Source organism: Artibeus jamaicensis, unplaced genomic scaffold (assembly GCF_021234435.1).
Source record: "Artibeus jamaicensis isolate MK-2021 breed Jamaican fruit bat unplaced genomic scaffold, CSHL_Jam_final contig_391, whole genome shotgun sequence".
In the NCBI taxonomy this organism is placed as follows: Eukaryota; Metazoa; Chordata; class Mammalia; order Chiroptera; family Phyllostomidae; genus Artibeus; species Artibeus jamaicensis.
Genome location: NW_026521814.1, coordinates 29370227 through 29390070, shown reverse-complemented (window position 1 = coordinate 29390070; position 19844 = coordinate 29370227). Strand labels below are relative to the sequence as shown.

At 41.3% G+C, this 19844-nt stretch overlaps 1 protein-coding gene across 5 annotated transcripts in view; it reads left to right on the top strand.

The window, feature by feature from the left end:
• Positions 1-19844, top strand: part of ANKRD44 (ankyrin repeat domain 44) — a 298600-nt gene that overhangs the window by 138003 nt on the left and 140753 nt on the right. For all 5 annotated transcript variants that reach the window (XM_037167009.2, XM_037167010.2, XM_037167007.2 and 2 more), the window contains exon 3: positions 13024-13102. In XM_037167009.2, the coding sequence (XP_037022904.2) occupies positions 13024-13102 (79 nt within the window). The remainder of the gene's footprint in view (positions 1-13023; positions 13103-19844) is intronic.

Genomic DNA, 19844 nt, shown 5'->3' with positions numbered 1-19844 from the left:
TTTTGACTGTTGCCAGATGAGAGAAGGGTTGGAGGGGTGGGTGAAAAGGGGGAGGAAATTAAGAAGTACAAATTAGTAGTTACAGAATAGTCACAGAGATATAAAGTACAGCACAGGGAATATAGTCAATAATATTATAGTAACTGTGTGGTGTCAGGTGGGTACCAGACTTAGGGGGGTGATCACTTTGTAAGTTATATAAATGTCTAATCACTGGGTTGTGTACCTGAAACTAATATGTTATTGTATGTCAACTCTAATCAAAAAAATTTTTTAAGTATTATAAAAAAAGAAATAGTGTTAGTCTTCTCCATCACTAGCACCCCCCCCCCAGCACTGGCCTGTTAATAAAAATTACCAACACCTTCTATTTTCTATAACTCTGTTCCAACATCTAGATTTTCATTGCTTGAAACTATTTAACATCAGTAGAAATAGAAGCTTCTATTTCATACACAAGTTTGGACTAGTCAGAGACAAGGAAATAAATGTTCCATGTTAAAAAAAGTTAATGTTGGTTCTCTACTTCCACAAGCCAATGGGGTTCCTAGGAACTGGCATTTGTGGACTGGCCGTGGCCCACAATTAATGTCTCTCTCTAAGTTTTGTTGCAGGAGGTCTCCCAGGCACCAGAATGCCGTGGAGGGCAGCCCCCATTGGAGGGACACTAGTGAGCTTTACTGATAACAGTTGCTGGCTGAGTCCCTTCTCTTTACCACCTTCTGAGAAAGCCTTCTTACCCACTGCGTAAGTCAGGTGCAAAAACAAGGCCCCAGCTGAGAGCAGCAGAGCCGATAGGAAGTCTAAGGGCTGAGGGTTGTGAATCCTCAGAAGGCGTTGAGACAAGGCCAAGCCCTAACCATGATGGACTGACAAGTTGCTACCTTCAGCCAAGGTTAAGGTGGGCAAGAGCCACAAACAACCAAGGTAGCCACTGCATCCAGACGCTTTGGCATCCATTACTTGCCGGACAACCTCCTCTTGGTCTCACCACAGAAACCTGCAGGCCATCCTCACACAGACCATTTTTTAAAAATTGGAGTGTAGATTTTGATAGAATGTAAGATTAAATCAAGACATGACTCCTTTGGATTCCTCTAAGGCACATATATTGAGCACTTACTGTATGCTAGGCATGGTGCTAGATGGATACTGAGATTAATAAGAGTATCTCTACTCTGAGCCCACGAGCTGGTTAGTGTGAGGCAGGAGAAACAAGGGCGGACAGTCAGATGTGACCACACTGCAGTGAGAGACTGGAGAGCAGAAGCGTGGGGTGTGGGCTAAACCACAGGGGGTGCACACAAGGCCCATGGGCCAAATCCGGCCCTTCACCTTGTTTTATCTGCCCGGCACCTTGTTCCCACCCGGCGGTAGCACCGATCTCTCGCTTAACTGTTAAAGAGTAGTTACATTTATACAGTCCTAAAATTACATTCGTCCCTTTGAAGGCAACCACAAGGCCGATGTGGCCCCAGGTGAAAATGAGTTTGATACCCGGCTCTAGGAAGTCAGAAGAGCTTTCAGAGGAAAAGACACTTGAGCTGAGTGTGGAAAAAACTCTTCCAAGTGACTCAAAACCCAAAATCAGAGGCTTCCTGTTTTGTGACTAAATGTTTTCTTTATTTATGTTTAACGTCCCTGCTTCTTCTCAGGAAGACTTGTTTTGTGTTGAGTGTCTTGAAGCATCACACTCCTTACGTTTCCATCTACGTGAGACTCACCTTCTGGTCAGGAGATCATGTGGCCGGCAGCCTTTGCTTTGGCAAGGAAAGGGTAGAAGATGCTTAACAGACTTATAGTAGTAGGAAACACAGATTCTTAGGAATAGAACGGTGCATAAAAAGTAGGCCACAGGTCCTAGAGCTCTATTGTTTTGTCCTGTAGCATTCAGGGAGTGGCATTCAGGGAGCATCTTCACATTTAGGATGGGAGGAGAAATCATGTCAGCAAAGTTATGCTTAAAAACTTAAGCATATCTTCTTAGGGGGGAAGCTGGGGAGAGATCTAAGATTAGCATTGACTTAAGGATTATAAGACATGGCCTCCTGGCTGTCTTCTTGAGGACAACCAGTTTGCTTTAAAGAGTCTTTGTTGGCTTTACTTCTAAAAAGTTATTAATAAGGGGGGACTTAATAGCATAGGTGTCTTGGATGGCAAAACTCTCTTGTAAGTGTCAGAAGGTTTTGGTAAGGTCATCCTAGCTTGGGGATGTTTAGAAGGTTTTCAGCTTTGGGGGAGGAGAGAAAGGACGCAGCATCTAACCCCCCACGGCAGCTCCCATCTGCCCCAGTTGAGACCGGATGTGACTATTCTGAGCAAGGGTTTACCGCTGCTAAGGTGTAGGTGCTTTATGTAGTTCTGTGAGACAGAACCACTGTCGTTCCCATGAGAGAAAGGATGAATCATGCCAGGCCCAGCTCCGGAGTCTGGGAGAGGCTTCGGCTGCCTGTGGGTTGAGGTAGACAGAATGCAGTGGCCAAAACCCATGGAGGTTGACAGCTTCCAGCAGGAGAGGAGGCAGGCACAGCACGGCTGTTGGCCAGCTTTGTGTAGGGAGCTGCACCCTTCTACTGGTAACTATAATTTCTTAACAGTAAAATTGTTTCTCAGGAAACTGTTCTGAATCTCCTTATTTTGTCTAATCACCAAGAGGATTTGAAAAAAAAAATTAGGATAAGCCATGAAAATGTCCATAATCATAATATAATACTAGGATGGCTAATATTTATGGGACATCTAGTTTGATCCTGTTTACATTTTATAGAAAAGAAAAATGAGTCTCAGAGAGACTGAGTTATTTGCTCAAAGTTACATAGCTCATGAGTAACAGAGGAAGGATTCAAACTCAGGTCATTCCGACCCCAGAGTCTGCCTTCTTTTGGCCACACAAGAATGCTTCTAATGAATGTGTGTGTGTGTCCACATGTCCCTGCCCTGCAGGTCACTTGACAGGGAAGATGAGAGTAGGACCAAAGGCTTTCAGAGTGCAGTGAGGAGGGGGAAGCAGGTTCTTACCCGGAGAGGAGTTCATACTGATACTAAGGCCCTGTGTACTATTGTGGGAGAACAGAGGCTGTGGAATCAGCACACCCAGAGTCACCAAATACTGGTGTGTGACCTTGGCCGAGTCGTTTAACTCTCTGAGTCAGCCTCCGTTCCTGTCCTGTAAAACTGGGTACCAGTACCCACTTGGTCATTCTCTCCGGGTCTTCTTAAGACTCAGCTGATGCATATTGTGTAGGTAGCGCTTTGGCAGCCCCCATGAAGCAGTCCACAAATGACAACGTGCCACGTTCAGTCCCAAACATGATGTTTTGTCATTTGTAAAGAAACACATTAGCCCTGGCTGGTGTAGCTCAGTGGATTGAGTGCGAGCCTGGGAACCAAGCAACCACAGTTCAATTCCCAGTCAGGGCACATGCCTGGGTTGCAGGCCAGTTCCCAGCAGGCCAGTTCCCAGCAGGGGACACACGGGAGGCAACCATACACTGATATTTCTCTCCCTCTCTTCTTCCCTTCCCCTCTAAAGATAAATAAAATATTTAAAAAAAAAGAAACACATTTACATACAATTTTTTATTTTTCAAATGGCAATTATTTAAAACCTACTATAAGATAATTAAGGCTCTGGACAGGAAACAATGTCCAGCACTTTACTATTTATATGTAATATTTAAAACTAGCTCTTGTTAGAGATCTGGTTTTTTTTAATAGGAAATTGTTTGTTATTTACAAAAGAATTTTGTTTTTTTGTTTCTAAACCGCATCACCTACAAGTCTTGAAATACAGGCAAAGAAAGAAGAAAGTGGAGAACACCCTTAAAATTACTCACCCAGAGAATAATCATCCCTGACACCTTGGCGTATCATCGTTCCAATCTGATATCTTAGGTCCACACAACTGCACTGGTGATCTCTGGTATCAGTACTACATGTCAACTGTTTCTAAAATATCCACCTGGAGGTTGGAGAAAACCTTAATAAAGAGATCCTAATCATTTTAGTTAAGGTGATTTTCTGTAGAGCGTAGCATTTGTTACTGTGAGCTTTTGCTTTAATTCCCCTCGCCTCCTACCCCCATAACAGAGAGAGTGAGAGGAACAGACCCAATAATTAAGTGTCGTTGTACTCAGAGTAGATGTCTCCTTTCATGCCTCACTCTTTCCTTCTCTTTCAGAGATTTCTAACACTGTATGTGGGTTTCTGCTCTTCGCTGACCGCTGTGATTAATCTGACATCCGTTTACTGGAGTAGAGTCCAGAGGGCAGGACTCTTGGAGGCTCCAGAAGGGCTGGGGCCTGCCTCCTGAATGCTACTGCGTCCTAGGGCTGGGCACGATGTCTGGGGCGTAGTAGGCCCCAGTAAATGCTTCGTCATTTGTATGAATGAAAGGGTCTGCCAATGCCATTAACAGCTGCGTGACTTTGGGCCAATTAGTGAACTCACTGGATGTCTCCAATACCCTTCTGGTTCAAATATTTCATAATTCTGAGCTTCTTCTTCTAAGGTTTTGATTCTGACACTGTGTGGTCACTTACCTGGTGACAAATTTTCACCATCACCATCCCTTAAATGCATGAAAAACGAGCAGCTACCTTCTCTAAACCCTTTCGTCAATACGAGATGCTTTTCCAACTCATTATTTTTTTAGTTATCTGCCTTTTGTATTAGACACCTATGTTTGTTGAATAGATTGTTTAATGAACCAATTAAAAGAGACTATGAGCCAGAGGCGGGGCCCTAACTGAAAGTAGACATCCCTTCGTTGATGGACTCATTGGAGCCAAGAGCAGTTCCAGTCTGTGTGCTTCCTTAAATATCCTTCACCGAAAAACAGGTTTTCTATAAACAAGAGTTATGGTTTCTTTGTGAAAAATGGTTTAACAAATGCCTTAAATTTAAAGGCACTACGTCCTAACATACTTGGGATGCTGCACAGAATGACTGTGGAGGTGATGAACTTCGAGGATGCAGGGGAGGTGGTGCCCGCACATCCTGCTTTGCCTCTCATCAGAAGCTCCTCACTGCGGTCTTTGCAGTGGCTGGATGTACAGCACTGTGTGTTTTCCTGGTGACAAAGCACAGGCCTGTTGGCCAGTTCTCTGTTCTGTAGCCCTAGGTAGAGCACTGTCAATGGTGCCTTTATCCGTGTTCTGTTTCCGTGGACTCTCAAGGAGTGTCCCTGGCCGAATGATAACAGGCCAGCAGAACAAACGGTGCTCCATCGGCTTTCCCAGGCCTAGACTGATCCCCAAGGCTCTGACACTTGGGAATTTCTGAGCGGTGTGGGAAGATCCCAGGGACCCACTGCTAATCCAGCGCTGACATGCTGCAGGTTCCACATAAACCATTCACCTTCCCGTGTAACTTTCTAGATTTCTTTTCTCCAGCCTTACTCAATACACATTTGCCAAAGGTTTCATTTGGGAAACATAAATGTTCTAGCCTCAGGGGTGTCCAATCTTTTGGTATCTTTGGGCCACACTGGAAGAATAAGAGTTGTCTTGGGCCACACGTTAAATACACAAACACTAATGAAAATTGATGAGCGAAAAAGGTTTTAAGTAAATTTACAGTTTTGTGTTGGGCTGCATTCCCATGGGTTGGACACCCCATAGGTGTTTTGAGGAGAAATCTTGTTTGTGCCTATCTGAAAAGCATATAGACTTTAATGCAACACTCCATGTTTTTGCAAGAACTTCACTTTTATGTTCATACCTGAATAGGACATAACATGAGTTACCTCATTTCTTTTCATGAGTTTGCCATTTTTCTCCTCTGAACTGAATTTGCCATGTTGCCTAGGTGTATTTTCTTAAAACTCTTAAATATGCCTTTGTTGTATTAGATGAGAGGTTATGTTTTATTTGCTGCTTATGTTTGACATACAATAAACTAGACATACTGAAAGTGCACAATTAGCAAAATTTGGACCTCTTTACGTTTGAGAAACCATCTCCGCAATTAAGACAACGATTGTATCCATCGCCCCAGCAAAGCTTCCTTGTGCTCCTCGGTAGCTCCTTCCTCCCACCCTTCTGGTCTCTCTTCCATCCTCCTCAGGCAAACCCTGACCTGCTCTGTGTACATTAGTTAGCATTTCCTGGAATTTATGCAAATGAATTCATACAGCAGGTACTCTTTCTTTACCTGTCTTCTTTCACTCAACATAATTATTTTGATTCATCCATGTTGCGACATATAGCAGTAGTTCATTTCTTTTGATTGCCGAGTAGTTCTTCATCAGATGGAAGTACCACAGTTTCTTTTTCCATTTACCTGTTGATGGAAAATTGGATCATCTCCGATTTGGGGCTACTAACAAATGTGACTGTCATTAACGTTTATGTGCAGGGCTCTGTGTGGATGTATGCTTTCATTTCTCTCAGGTAATACCTAAGAGTAGATGATCTGGATCGTATAGTTGGTCTGTATTAAATTTTTAAGAATTTGCCAAACTGTTTTCTGAAGCAGTCATACCATTTGACATTCTCGCCAGCGGTATATGACTATTCCAGTTCCTCTACATCCTCATTGACACTTGATATCGCAGTCCTTTTCATTTTAGCTATTTTATAAGTATGCAGAGTGACTTTGATGTGCATTTCTCTGATGATTAATGGTGTCAACCATTATTGTATGTGCATGTTTGCTACCCTTGTATCTTTTTTGGTGAAATGTCTCTTTAAGCCTTTTGCATACTTTTTAACTGAGTTGTTTGTTCTCACAGTAGAGAGTTCTGTGTATGTTCTAGGTAGAAGTCCATTAATAGATGCTTTAAGATATTTCATCCAGTCTTTGGCTTGTCTTTTTATTCTCTTTACAGTGTGTTTTGAGGAGCAGAAATGATTAATTCTGATGAATTATAATTTATCCATTTGTTCTTTTATGGCTCACACTTTGGTGTTGTATCTAAGAAATCTTTGTTTAACCCAAGGTCACAAGGCATTTCTTCTATATTTCCTTTAGACATTTTATAATTTTAAGTTTTACATTTAGTTTTATGATCCATCTTGATTTAATTTTTGTCAAGGGTATAAGGTTTGGATGAGAGTTCATATGCATGTGTGTGTGTTTGCTTATTATGGCTATCTAATCGTTTTAGTGCCATTTGTCAAAAAGGTTATCCTTTCCCCAGTGAACTGACTTTATCTCTTTTTTGAAAGTCATAAATGTGTGTTGTCCATATACATGTCTTTGTATCAATATCAAGTTGTCTTGATTACTGTAGGGTGTCTTAAACTCAGGTGGTGTTCATTCTCCAACTTTATTCTTCTTGCTTACTTAGAATTTTTACTTGGGAGAATCTTGTCCTTGGGTCCACAGTATTAGAGCAAGAGAACTAACTGAAATGAACAATAACTCTGCTTTTGTTTATCAAGGCTTGTAAGTAGTCAGAGAATCAGCAAGAACATGAGCACCATCATCAGATCCGGTTCTGAGTCTTGGTTCCACCACTTACTGGCTGTGTGACGCTGGTCCAGTTACTTGTCATCTCAAAGTCTCAGGTTCCTCAGTTATAAAGTGAGAGTGATAATACCACTATTGTTTTAAGGATCAAATTATAAAATATTAAATCTCTGAAGTAATTTTTGCCTGCCATATATTTAAGTTTAGAAAATTAGTGCAATACGAGTACCCAGGATTTAGTTATCTGAGACAGATATAATAAAACTTCTTTGACATTCTCATTTATTTTATTTTCATTTGAAAGTCTTTTAAGTGATTCTGGTTTAGTTTCAAGAATTAGATACAGTTTTGAGGTTTGAACATATTATTTGATCATTAGGTATAGCAAAATATACTAGTGTTTCTTAAACATGTGCATTACATTCAAATGGATGGATTAAAATACCAACAGAATGATGGTTGAATAAGGTTGTTTGATGGTGGGGGTGAGTAGGGGCAGAGATTTACTATAACCTTTGAGTCATAGAAAATTCCAGCAAAGAAAATCCAGCTCGATGGGATAGTGCCTGCATGCACGAAAGACTCCTAATGATGTAAATCTAAATTTCTCTCTCATGGTGACTTGTAGTAGACATTGATTTGTCTTTGCTGTGTCTAAGTGAAGGCATACTTTGAAAGTTGAATGGAAAGTCAGATTAAATAATATTTAAAGACTCCACACATAAGAAAAGGGCTAATAGTTGAATGTAGAACTGAGTAAAGGATTTGTACAGGCAGTTTGCAGTTGAAGAAGCCAGAGTTTTTAATAAACATATGAGAAGAATCTTAGCCTCACTTGTACTTAGTGAAATACCATGCTGTGTACATCACATTGGCAATGAGTAACAAGGGCGATAACATCAAATACTAGCAAGAATGCAGGGGAAAAGGACCTAATATGTGGCTGGTGAGAGTGTTAATTGGGAAAACTATTTTTGAACGCTATTTGGTAATACCTGATATAGTTGAATATGAATAGATCCTTTTATTGGTATCTGCTTTAGAGAAATTTTCAGACGTGCACAGGGAGGCATATAAAAAGAGGTACATGGCAATACCATTGGTAATGGTGAAGAATTGGAAACAGCCTAACCTATCTAAATTCTCTCTCTCTCTTTCACATTCTTCAAGTTATTTTCTGAACCATTTGCAAATAAGTCACAGTATTTGTGGCACCTGACCCCTAAAGCTATTTTTAAAATAAAGTTCTGAAGTGGATACAGAAAAATGTTTAACATGTTTGATTTTTCTGTTAGGAACATATAGATCTGTCATTTTCTGTTTGTCTACATTTGTGAGATGCTAAAACTTGAAAGAAAAATGCAAAATTTAAAAAGAAACATATTTGTTTTTCTGCTTTGCTTTCTTTTCTTCTTTACAAACTTCTTTTAATCCTCCACCTAAAACCAAATGTCTTTCTTATTTGCCTCATTCAACTTAAATCTATTAAGTGTCTTTGGCTCTTTCCTCACATGATTTGAAGTGTTTCTAAGGGACCTATTTTGTGCTCAGAGTGTCTTTAGACATCTCCTTGCTTAACTCTGTTGTCACATTAAGCTTGTTGGGCACAACCTGTCAGTATTTCTCTGCTTCTTTGGTATCAGTGGGAGTCAGGATTGACGATCGGAACTTAATGTATTTCATGACAGGAAGGCTTTGCAGGGCTTGTTTCTTAATATTGCTCCAACTGTCTGTCTTGGTATGCAAGATATTTATATGTAGGGAGGGATGTTTGTTTGAATGTATGACATATACTTATAGTGAAGATTAGATCATGCACTTCTGAGAGTTTCCGAAGCATGTAATAAACAATTCTGAATCTATAAGACAAAGGCTTGGAGTGCCTCCTCAGTCTGCACAGTATTTTTAGCCTCCAAAATAAACTCTCTGCCCAAGTCAGGCTCTCTTTATGTGTATACACTTCGAGTTCCTTATTTTCTTTCATCTGCTTCTTTGGTAAACAGATGGCAGAAACTTCCTCTGCCTGATCTCTTTGTGACATGCTACAAATTTAGCTCAGATGCCAACTAGCTATGTGTGTCTTGGCTATTTATAGAAAGGGGGGGTTACCTTCCTTCCTCCTGGAGAAGCCTAGGTCTTTCTGTGGATTCGAATCTGTTTGCAAAGGGCAACTTAGAATTGGAGATACAAGGTAATGGGAAAAAAAAATGTCTGTTTTTTGTGATACTTGAACAGTCTGTTAAAAACTACTCCAACGAACCATTTCCAGTGTGTGTTGATCCTACTGTGCTTGCTTTTGAATTATTTTCTCCTCTTGAGTTCAGAGGTGGCGTAGAGACCTGCATGACCATTCATCAGCTGTCGGTTATCACAGAGTTCACGTGGGCAACAAACAGAAGTGCGTGCCAGCGGCACAGAACACGTAGCCCGGCCTCTCTGCCGGAGCGCTGCTTCAGTCCTGGCCTGGTCCTGGATTCTAATGTTGATCCAGACACTGCCCCTAAGTCAGTCTTACAACACAGATGGGAAGCTAGGAAGCTAATTCCGTGACATGTTGGCCGTCTTGCGCAAGTCATACAGCCTGCTCAGGGACCCAGATGCTCTCTTAAATGGTTTTAACCACGTAGTTCTGAAAGATGTGTCTCCCCTGATAGGGAGGTCATGCCCTTCAAGTAGTAGAATAGATAAAAAAGAAGTATTTTGAAAAAAAATGAGAAGCATTCCATAATTACCAGATAGGTTTTGTTTCTTCCAGACACCATAGGGGTATCACTGGCCTAGAACCTATTTTTACTAGTATTCTCGTTTCCCCCTTTTTTGCCATTGCATTTCCTGCTCCATTTGTCCAGCTTATGGCAAAGTAGAGTGGCTTTAAACTTAGGCAGAGGAGGAACTGCAAACTGCTGGACGATTTCACTGACTGAGTGTGGTGGTGACTGCAGCTCTGTCAGTCACCCCTTGACTCATGATCCTGTACATAACCCAGGTTCCTGCTGGAGAGCAGCTGTTGGCAACCCTTGGCCAGTAATAGAAATGCATGGTTATTTTGTTGTAGGTCTTAACAGCACGTGAAATCGTTTGTATGATTCTGTTGCTTCAGAGAACCAAAGGACTTCTGCTTGAATATAGGCCTTCTCTGCAGTTACCTGTCTGTGGTGTGTCACTGAAGGAGATGATCAATTGGCATACATGTACTGGAAGCTACAGGAAACTTTTAAATGCATATTAACAGGAGACACTGGGATGTGCAATCAAGAATTTTTACAATATGATTTCACATAACAGGGTCATGTTATACTATAGAAACTTTAATTTGAACAAGCCTCATCATGAAAGTGTCATAAAAGGGGTCACGGAATCTGCAAGGCCAGGCATATAATAACAGGCCACCAGATTTAGATATTAGCATTTTCTTGGCTTTATTTGAGGCTGAATTCTCAAACAGAGCACTGACTTTGCTTCAGGTCAAATGAAGTCATAATTTGGGTTGGGTTACTCCTTGTTGAAATCACTTAGGTGAGGTTTAATTTGTTGAACAAAATCCTGGAACCAGTTCAAGTCACAGAAGAACGTATAATTATATAACTTTTATCCCAAGACTCAAGGGAAATTTTTTAGCAGCTATAGTGGGGATTCAAAGGGTATATGAGACTAAAATGGAAAGAAAGTGCTTGTAGAATCTCAACAGAAAAAATGGGAATAGAAAACATTTGTGGAAATCTGGTCTGAGTTATTCGTATAATTCATCCCACAAGTTAATACTGTATTCTCAAATAAGCAAATATGTTTTCAAATATTGAATCTTCATTTTCACAGAAAGGGTGTTATAGCTAGTTATAAGAGGGTGAACCATGTCTGTGTACCTTACTGAATTTTCCAAGGCATACCATTATACAAGACTGCCCAATTCCCACTTACCTGTAGTAATTACCTGCGACATACATCAACAACATGAATTCCCAGCTAATGCATACTCTTCTTTTTATCCACTTAAAAGTTAGTCCATCCCTTCATAAAACCTGTTTTCCAGAGCTCCTAACAAATAGACTGGTTTGCAGATCAGTTCTTGACACGTCCCCTGCGTGCCATCTGTTTTAGATGTTAGTGAGGCACGAAATGCCTAAAAGCGATCATCTGAAAGAGACTGAACGAGAGCAGAGGGCTTGAACTGTCAGACAGTGGAATAATATCCTTGGGCTAATCAAGGGTTGTTAGGTGGATTGTACAATCAAGTAATCACAGGGATGATGATTAAAATTCATAGTGAATCCACGAATCTCAGGAAACTAAAATGCATGCTAGTTTCGGGAGAAACCTGAAAGGCAGCATACAGACTCTGGTTACCAATGTTATAGAGCAATCTGTGGAATTTGGGGAAGATCATGCACGCAGACTGGTTTGGTCTGGCCAATTTCTGCTGAGCACCTAGTTTGCTACTACTGTAGAGATAAATGGGAGTGAGTCTTTGTCCTGTGAGAGTTGTCCGTCTTGGAGGGAAGAAATCACACAACTATCGATGCTGATGGCAATAACGGCTCTGCATGGAGCTCTCGCTGTGTGCGCACAGAGCCTCATGCCTGCCCAGGGCCTTGTCTACTTACATTGTCTTGAATTCTCTTATCAGTTCTCTAAGGTAGATAGTATTATCTCCCAGGTTCAGATGGGGAAGCAATGTTTTCCCCCCTGCATGTTGTTGTATTGCCTCTCAGCACAATATGTTAAATGCCTTGCCAAGGACTTAGCCTGGAGTCTGACCGGTGGAGATCTAAGCTTGCCTCTGCTGTGTTCTAATGGGGTCTTGAGGAAATTGGTTAATGTATTTGAGTCACAGTTTCTCATCTATAAAATAGAAAAGGTAATGTCTACCTCAGCCCCCAGCTTCGTCGTCAGCATTCTCAGACAGACCTTCCTTGACAACTCTGAGGAAGTGTATTCCCCCCTTCCCAGTTATGTGGTCCCATTACCTGGTTTCAGTTTGGTTATAGCCTTTATCAGCATCTGAAGTGATTTTATGTGTCATTTGTTTTCATGACTGCTGTTGGCTTCCCCGCTTGAATATAAATTTCATGAAGGCAGGGACTGGGTCTGGCACAGTCACCCTTCTGTCCCCAGAAACTGGTTCTTGGCACATAGTAGGCATTCAATAAATATTACAATGAGTGGAAAGCAGGCTAGGCAACAGTTAATGGAGATGGAAAAAAGAAAATGACTGTACTTAAGTTTAATGTCCTTGTGAACAATTCAAGAACGAAAATAAACCATTGAAGGCTTTGGACTAGGCTGTTAAGGCATATAGAATGGTTCAAGTTTGTTTTTTCAGCCTTCACTGAAGGTTTTAAAACAAATTCAGTTTCATCATCCTATGCATGACGATCCACTCTTGACCTGAGCTGGCCTTCTTCCATAAAAGGATCAGGGGCGCCCACTCGGCACTCCGACACAGAAAATGGAATCTTTTGTACATGTGACTGTGTGAGAGGCTGACACAATGTACAACCAGAGCTCACCTGACTAGGTGTTTGTCACCTCAGAGTGAGTGACTTGTCTTACCATGTCAACAAAAGGTACCTCCAACCACCACTGACTTGTTTGTTTTTGCCATTGTTTCAGGATGCTGAGAAGCGAACTCCCCTTCATGTGGCCGCATTTCTGGGAGATGCAGAGATTATTGAACTCCTGATTCTTTCAGGTAAATACCAGCTATACTGGGGGTCACACAATACAAAGTACAGGTGGTTAGTATAGAATTGTACACCTGAAACCTATATAATTTTATTAACCAATGTCACCCTAATAAATTCAATTTTAAAAGTTTTTTAAAAACAGAAAGATTTTAAGAAGTTACAGTGCCCTGGCTGGTGTGGCTCAGTTGATTGGAGCATTGTCCTATAAACCAAAAGGTTATGGGTTTGATTCCTGGTCAGGGCACATGCCTGGGTTGTAGGTGTGTACCCCAGTTGGAGTGTGTATTAGAGGCACCCAATCAATGTTTCTAACATTAATGTTTCTTTTCCTCTCTTGATCCCTTCCCTCTCTCTAAAATCAATAAGCATGTCTTCAGGTGAGGATGAAACTAACTAACTAGATAAATAAATAGTGTCCTTCCTTATACGAAGAAAAAGAAGTTACAGAGATGTGCTAGTTGAGGTAAGAGGATCATATCTGATTACTCGCTATTGGATGCTCATTCATTTTCTTTCCCAGATTAGCAGGGTGCCACTTGGGCAATCGGAGTGTAATCTCACCTTACGGTTTGAGATAATTGGTGAAGTGTGTGTGCATGTGCATACATTTTTATTTCTGCACACATGCAGAAATGATTGGTTGGTACCCATGATTTTCTCCATTCATACGCGTTTACTATCTAGATGCTGTAAATGAAATGTTTGCTTTTTCTTTTTTATTATTCTTGGCAGATTTGTGAATATCTTCTCATATCACATCAGTTTCAAGAGTTGAAATATCAGAGTCATTTTGAGGATAGGATACTGTTAAATATGTAGAGAACGGCTTAGAGGGAGAAGCTTTGTTTCTTCAATAAATCTCAGATTGTTATGTGGACAAAAAAATGTCATGTGAATATTTTAAGCCATTTAGGGGAATAGGAAGTGTTGAAGTATGTATCTTCCAGATTTTTAAAAAAGCACTCTCTAGATTTTTTCTTTCCCTCTTGAATATAACATCTTAGCTATTCAAGTAATGAAAGTGTAATAAGCTTATTAAAAAATTTAAAAAAACAAACTGAAACAGAACAAACAAAACAATACCAGCTGTACTTAAAGTTAATTGCAGATAAAAATTTAAATGACCAATCACTGGATTGACTACTATAATGAACCCAGACATACTTTCTTTATTGTGCTCCTGGTTATCAGTAGATAAAAGACAGTGCAAGAGGTTGTTCATTGAAAATGACATCTTCGGTAAAACTTTTACATTGTTTTGAAGGTCTGGTTGTTGACTATCTAATTTGGCCCAGTACTATTGATAAATTTATTGTATTTGAATATATATTTTATTTTTCCATTGTAAAAAAAGGAATAAAGAAAACTGGCTTCTTAAAATTTACATGAACAGACATAAACGTGTGTGTTTATAAATATGCGAGTAGTGCTGCAAAACAATGCTTTGTTTTGTTTATGGGTGTATGACTATGACTATGTAATAGAAACTAAAGACATGGAAGGAGAGGAAACATCAATTTCTGGATAGCGTTCACCTTTGAAGAGGCAGGTGCAGTGAGAAATTTTCAGGAAAGGATAGAAAAGAGATTGTAACTCTGTAAAGTATTTTATTTCCTAAAAATTAGAAGCAAATATGACAAACGTGTTAAATCTAATTTGTGTGTACACTGGTCTTTGTGATATTATTCTGTTTGTTTTTCCTTGGACTTGAAATATTTTATCTGATTTAAAAGTACCAATGCTTTCATTTTTGGAAATCTGCACACTTGGTACATCTCGCCAGACAGGTCTCTAAAATCCACACATGTTTTCTCCCTCGAGCACTTGCCAGACAAAGCCTGGAATGGATCTGGGCACCTGCACGTGTCTTAGTGTGGATTGTATGCAGACTGGCCGGCTTTCTTCCTTCTCCTTTTTGTTTGGGAAGATTGAAATCTGGGGGAAATGCCTCAGCCCTCAGATCATGCAGAAGGCCTCTACAAGGTTTGGCCTTTGTTTGCAGTAGTAAAGGGAAACTGCCGAACCCCAGAGTAAGCTACGCAAAGGTAGGAGCTGATGCATGTGTTTGAGCAGGTGTGGAGAACATTGTGGAAAAGAAGCAGGAATTGTTCTGGGATACACAGGGAAGATTCACATTGCCCTATTTTTTGTGGTGTTCCTCTTCTTGAGGTGGGTTTTCTCAGGAAACAAATATTCTAAGCCTTATAACATGGGTGCCCTGTGCTCCTAACAATTGCATGGAGACTAGGCGGGATTTTGGGTGGTATTCCTTTCATTTTTGAGCACAGGCCTTCCTTCTGACAATTCTAAAGACGCCCCAGGGCCGTATTCCAAATAAACACTCATTGTTTGGTGTTGGCACAGACAATGGCTAAGAGCCAGCACACACCTGACCGGTTGTCCCCGCAGTAGAAATTTGGCCCATGGAAAATTTTAGGCAGAAGTCAGTAGGTTGTAAAATAAAGAATTTTCTGGTATGGTACCCAATGGTCCCAACTAGCTATACTCACCATGCAAATGCTCTATGAAGAGACAACTCAGCTCTCAGAGGAATGGTCAGTTCATGAATGTGCAAATTCCAAACCTTGTCTTAGACCCCCACCTTTGTTTTTCGTTTATTTGTTTTTCCACCTCTGAAGGGGAAGGTTTTAATTCTGCAATGTGAAGCTGACCCATCTGTTTTCTTCAGGCATCTGGGAGTTGGTGACTGAGAAACTTGCTTTCACATCACTCCCACAGGGGTGTGGAATCCACCAGCCTCTGAATTGTGGCTCATTCAGCAGGGCCAGGAGAGGCTGTTCTGTGAGTCCTGATCTGCCCACCACTTCGGTGTTGGACGTACTGAGCTGTTAAGCTCTCTAGTGTAGTTTTGGGGTGGCACATGCCATGGAATTTTTCTTCCTCCCACCATCAAATTAAAAAGATTTAGCGAGAGACCATTGGGAAATTTCTTTAGAAATTTTACTCAACTGTAGAAACTTAGGTAAATGCTTGGAATTCACAGGGCTTTAATTTTCCCTGAGAGTTTCTGTGTCTAATTTGTACATTATACTCCTAAGGAAATATCACTGTAAGAGCATGATTATTTCCATCTCTGAACTTATGTCTGGCAGCTGACCCTTTAGAGAATCCAACCAACTGTTTTCCAACTTAATAATGAATGAAGTGTTAATGATTCCCATGTTGGACAAATAATTTGGCCTTGCCAGAATAGCTCATTACAGCTGTGTTCTCTATTGTTGTGTTAACTTACAGAGTGCCGTGTAACCCAAGCCCACTTAATTTCTACTGACATTATCTCCTATTAGCCAGCGGATAGAGTCTTGAATGCCTCCAGCAGACAGAGAGGAATTTAGGCCTCACTAAATTCCTCTTCTTACAACCACCAGACCAGATTCTGGCTTTATTTCCCCACACTCTGGCTTTATTTCCCCAGTTCTGTTTGGGAACTGGCCTTGTGAGGCTTAAATCAGAGAGAAAGGTCAAGAGCTTGCAGAAGTATTTGCCCAGAGACGTATGAATGAGATGAACGAGAACAATGAGTGGATGAGAGTTAAGAGGCAAGGGTTGAGGTATAGGAAGCAGAGCACACAGAAAAGTGACCGCAGTGACGATAGCTGGGAGAGAAGCTCTGGGGGTGCACAAGGGTTAGAGTGCTGGGCCGGAGGAAGAAAACTGGAAGTACCTACCTTCTAATATGGGAGTGTTTGTCAGGCGTTAAATCCTAATTAAAAACAATACATTTATCTCAATGTAGGCCACCAAACAACTGGTACCCCTGTAAAATTGCATCCTGTGATTTTTTAAAGTGTGATTTCCACTCCCAATGCAGATTGCCTCCAGAGCCACGGCAGGTCATTCTTTTGATTTTCCTATGTGTAATGTTACAGGAGAACTGAGCTTCTTCTTGCTGACGCAGTAAAGAATTACAGGTCAGCAAGTCTATTAGCATGCAAGCAAGCTTAGTGGTGATATGTTCTCCTGCAAGAGAACAGGACCTTGCTAAAGCAGGGAAGAAAGGCAAGGGTAAGGATGGCAAGGTCCCAGGTCCTTTGTTCTGAGGACTTACACAGTTGGCATGATGGGGGGGAAGAAGTTACATATCGATTGACAGGTAAAGGTGGTGCCAGCTTTGCAGGGGGTGGGGAGGGGGCTGGGGGTGTGTGGATGCCCAAAGGTGTTTATGGGCTTTTTCCTTTGGGCGCTGTGGGCTCTTTCCCACCTTTCAGGCCTTGGGATGAAAGCACAGTCTCAAAGGCTTTCTTTCCTAGATAGTGGAGATGATACTTAGAATTTCCAGGACTTCCCCCCTCCCTTGTCAGCATGGTGTTTCTTGTGATGTTGGAACATCTTGCAATATTATTGGACCATGCTCAGGACTGCTGAGTCAGCAGGTGAGACATGCCTCTCTCCTCCTTCCTGCCTGCCTTGGTTTGCTGCCTATCTTATCTAACAATAACAAATATTCATCTTTTAAGTTGGATTTATTTTTCCCCCAGAGGTTGAAGGGGGTGATTAAGTCAGGCAGTGCTGATTTTGGCCCCCAAAGTAGTGTGATTATCACATGATGAACCATTATCTGGTGAGTGTGTAAACTGGCTCCAGCCCTGGCTGGAGTGGCTCAGTGGATTGAGCGCCTGTCTGTGGACCCAAAGGTCACTGGTTCGGTTCCTGATCAGGACACGTAGCTGGGTTGCAGGCCAGGTCCTCGGTTAGGAGCATGCAATTGGTGTTTCCCTCCCTCTCTTTCTCCCTCCCTTCTGCTCTCTACAAAAATAAGTAAGTAAAATCTTAAAAAAAAACTGGCTCCAAAGACAAGTCTAAGTGGAGTTCTAATATGTTGTGAACAATTGCCACACACATGGAATTACCATACAAGCTTCCAAGGTCATTGCTTTAAAGGACACTGCTCCTGGGCTGGGATATGATTTAGTCTGTTTATTTTTTTTAAAAAATCAATAGCAAGCTGATATCATTATATTATAATGATATTTCATATGGTCTTTTGTTTATATTTATTTTGGCAACTAAAAGCCAAACTTTAGATAAATCAGCCTTAAGAATCAGTCATTCTCCTTGACCTATAGGATTTTTCAGCCACTCAGTTTACATTTTTGTCTCTGTTCTACTTTTCCCTCGACAACAGGGCTAAGAGAACAAAAATACGGCCTATGGAAAAGATGCTCAGAGTCCCTTTTCCTTCCGACCTCTGCGAAAACTAAAACCAAGTGGTAACGGGCGAGATGAAAAGCACACCTAAGTTGTGGTCGGGGTTTATGCCTGACCACTTTTTGTGGGGTCTTTATTTCCGACTCTTCAGAAACAAAGCCTTTCTTTACCCAGGCTTTAAAACGTCCTTGGGTAAAAAGCATTTGCCTTTAAATCATCAGACATGCAGACTCCGTGTCCTTCAGTGCACAATGGTGCCTGCCAGGCAGGTAAATAACATGAAGCTTCCTCTGGAAAAATCAGTTATAAATATTCAACTCCGAGCCAGCACCATCTGACGTCTCCCTCTGACATGTAAACAAGACTGCGAGATGTCTTTGGGGGAAGCGGATGAGGAAGCCCATGGCAGGGGGTAGCGAAGATGAAATACTGCTCGGTCTCCATTCAGATGACTCTGCTTTTGTCATAGTAATTCTGCCGTTTGGGGAGAGGAGGTTTCCTGGCAGCTGCCTGCTCAGTCTTCTGAAGGAGGATGCGTGCAGGCATGGCGGACTTAAACAGTGACCTGAGAGAAGCCACTTCCTAGGTTTCTAATTATTTCTCAATACCTCAGGCTGTACGGGGACAGGGCTGGCCTTGTGTTGTGGTGCTTTGTAATGCTTAGCAATCTCAGGATCATTTTTCTCCCTGAAAAAATTTTAATAGAAAAGCCATGTTTGGATCTACATAGGACCGAAAAACTATGAAAGTTTTCAGAATGTGTAAATAACACTACTAATAACAATACAGTATAGATTCTGGCTATACATTCTAAGGAAAAGCAATAATACAAAACTATGGAAGTAGGCAAAGAATGTGAACAAACAGTTCTCAGAAAATGAATGGTACATGGCCAGGAAACAAAGAGATGAGAAGATCTCCAACCTCTCCATTACACAGGAAAGCACAAAAGTGAGATACCATTTTCTTCTCATCAGATTTGTAATATTTTAAAGGACTGGCAGTATCAAGTGTTGATGAGGCTGTGGGGACACGAAGCAGTCTATCCCCTGTGAGTGTGAGTTGGCACGCTCTGGAGGGTTGAGGCTACCTTTAAAGGACAGAAGTGTGCATGACCTATGACACCGGAAGTCCATTTCTAGTGATCTATCCTGGACCAATACTTTCACATTTGCATAAGGAGTCACCTTATGGATGTTCACAGCAGCATTGTTTGAACAAGTGAAATATTGGAAATAACTGAACTACCCATTAATAGAGAAAACATGTTAAAAATGTTGGAATGCATGTGGCAATGAAAAAGAATGGATCCAGCCCTGGCCGGTGTAGCTCAGTGGATTGAACACGGGCTGCAAACCAAGGGTCGTCGGTTTGATCCCCAGTCAGGGCAGATGCCTGGGTTGTGAGCTGGGTCCCCACTGGAGGCCACTGAGAGGCAACCACACACTGCTGTTTCTCTCCCTCTGTTTCTCCTTCCCTTCCCCTCTCTCTAAAAATAAATACATAAAATCTTTTTTAAAAAAATGGATTCATTCTCTAAGCATCAACATAGATATGAAAACTATATTTTTTAGTGAA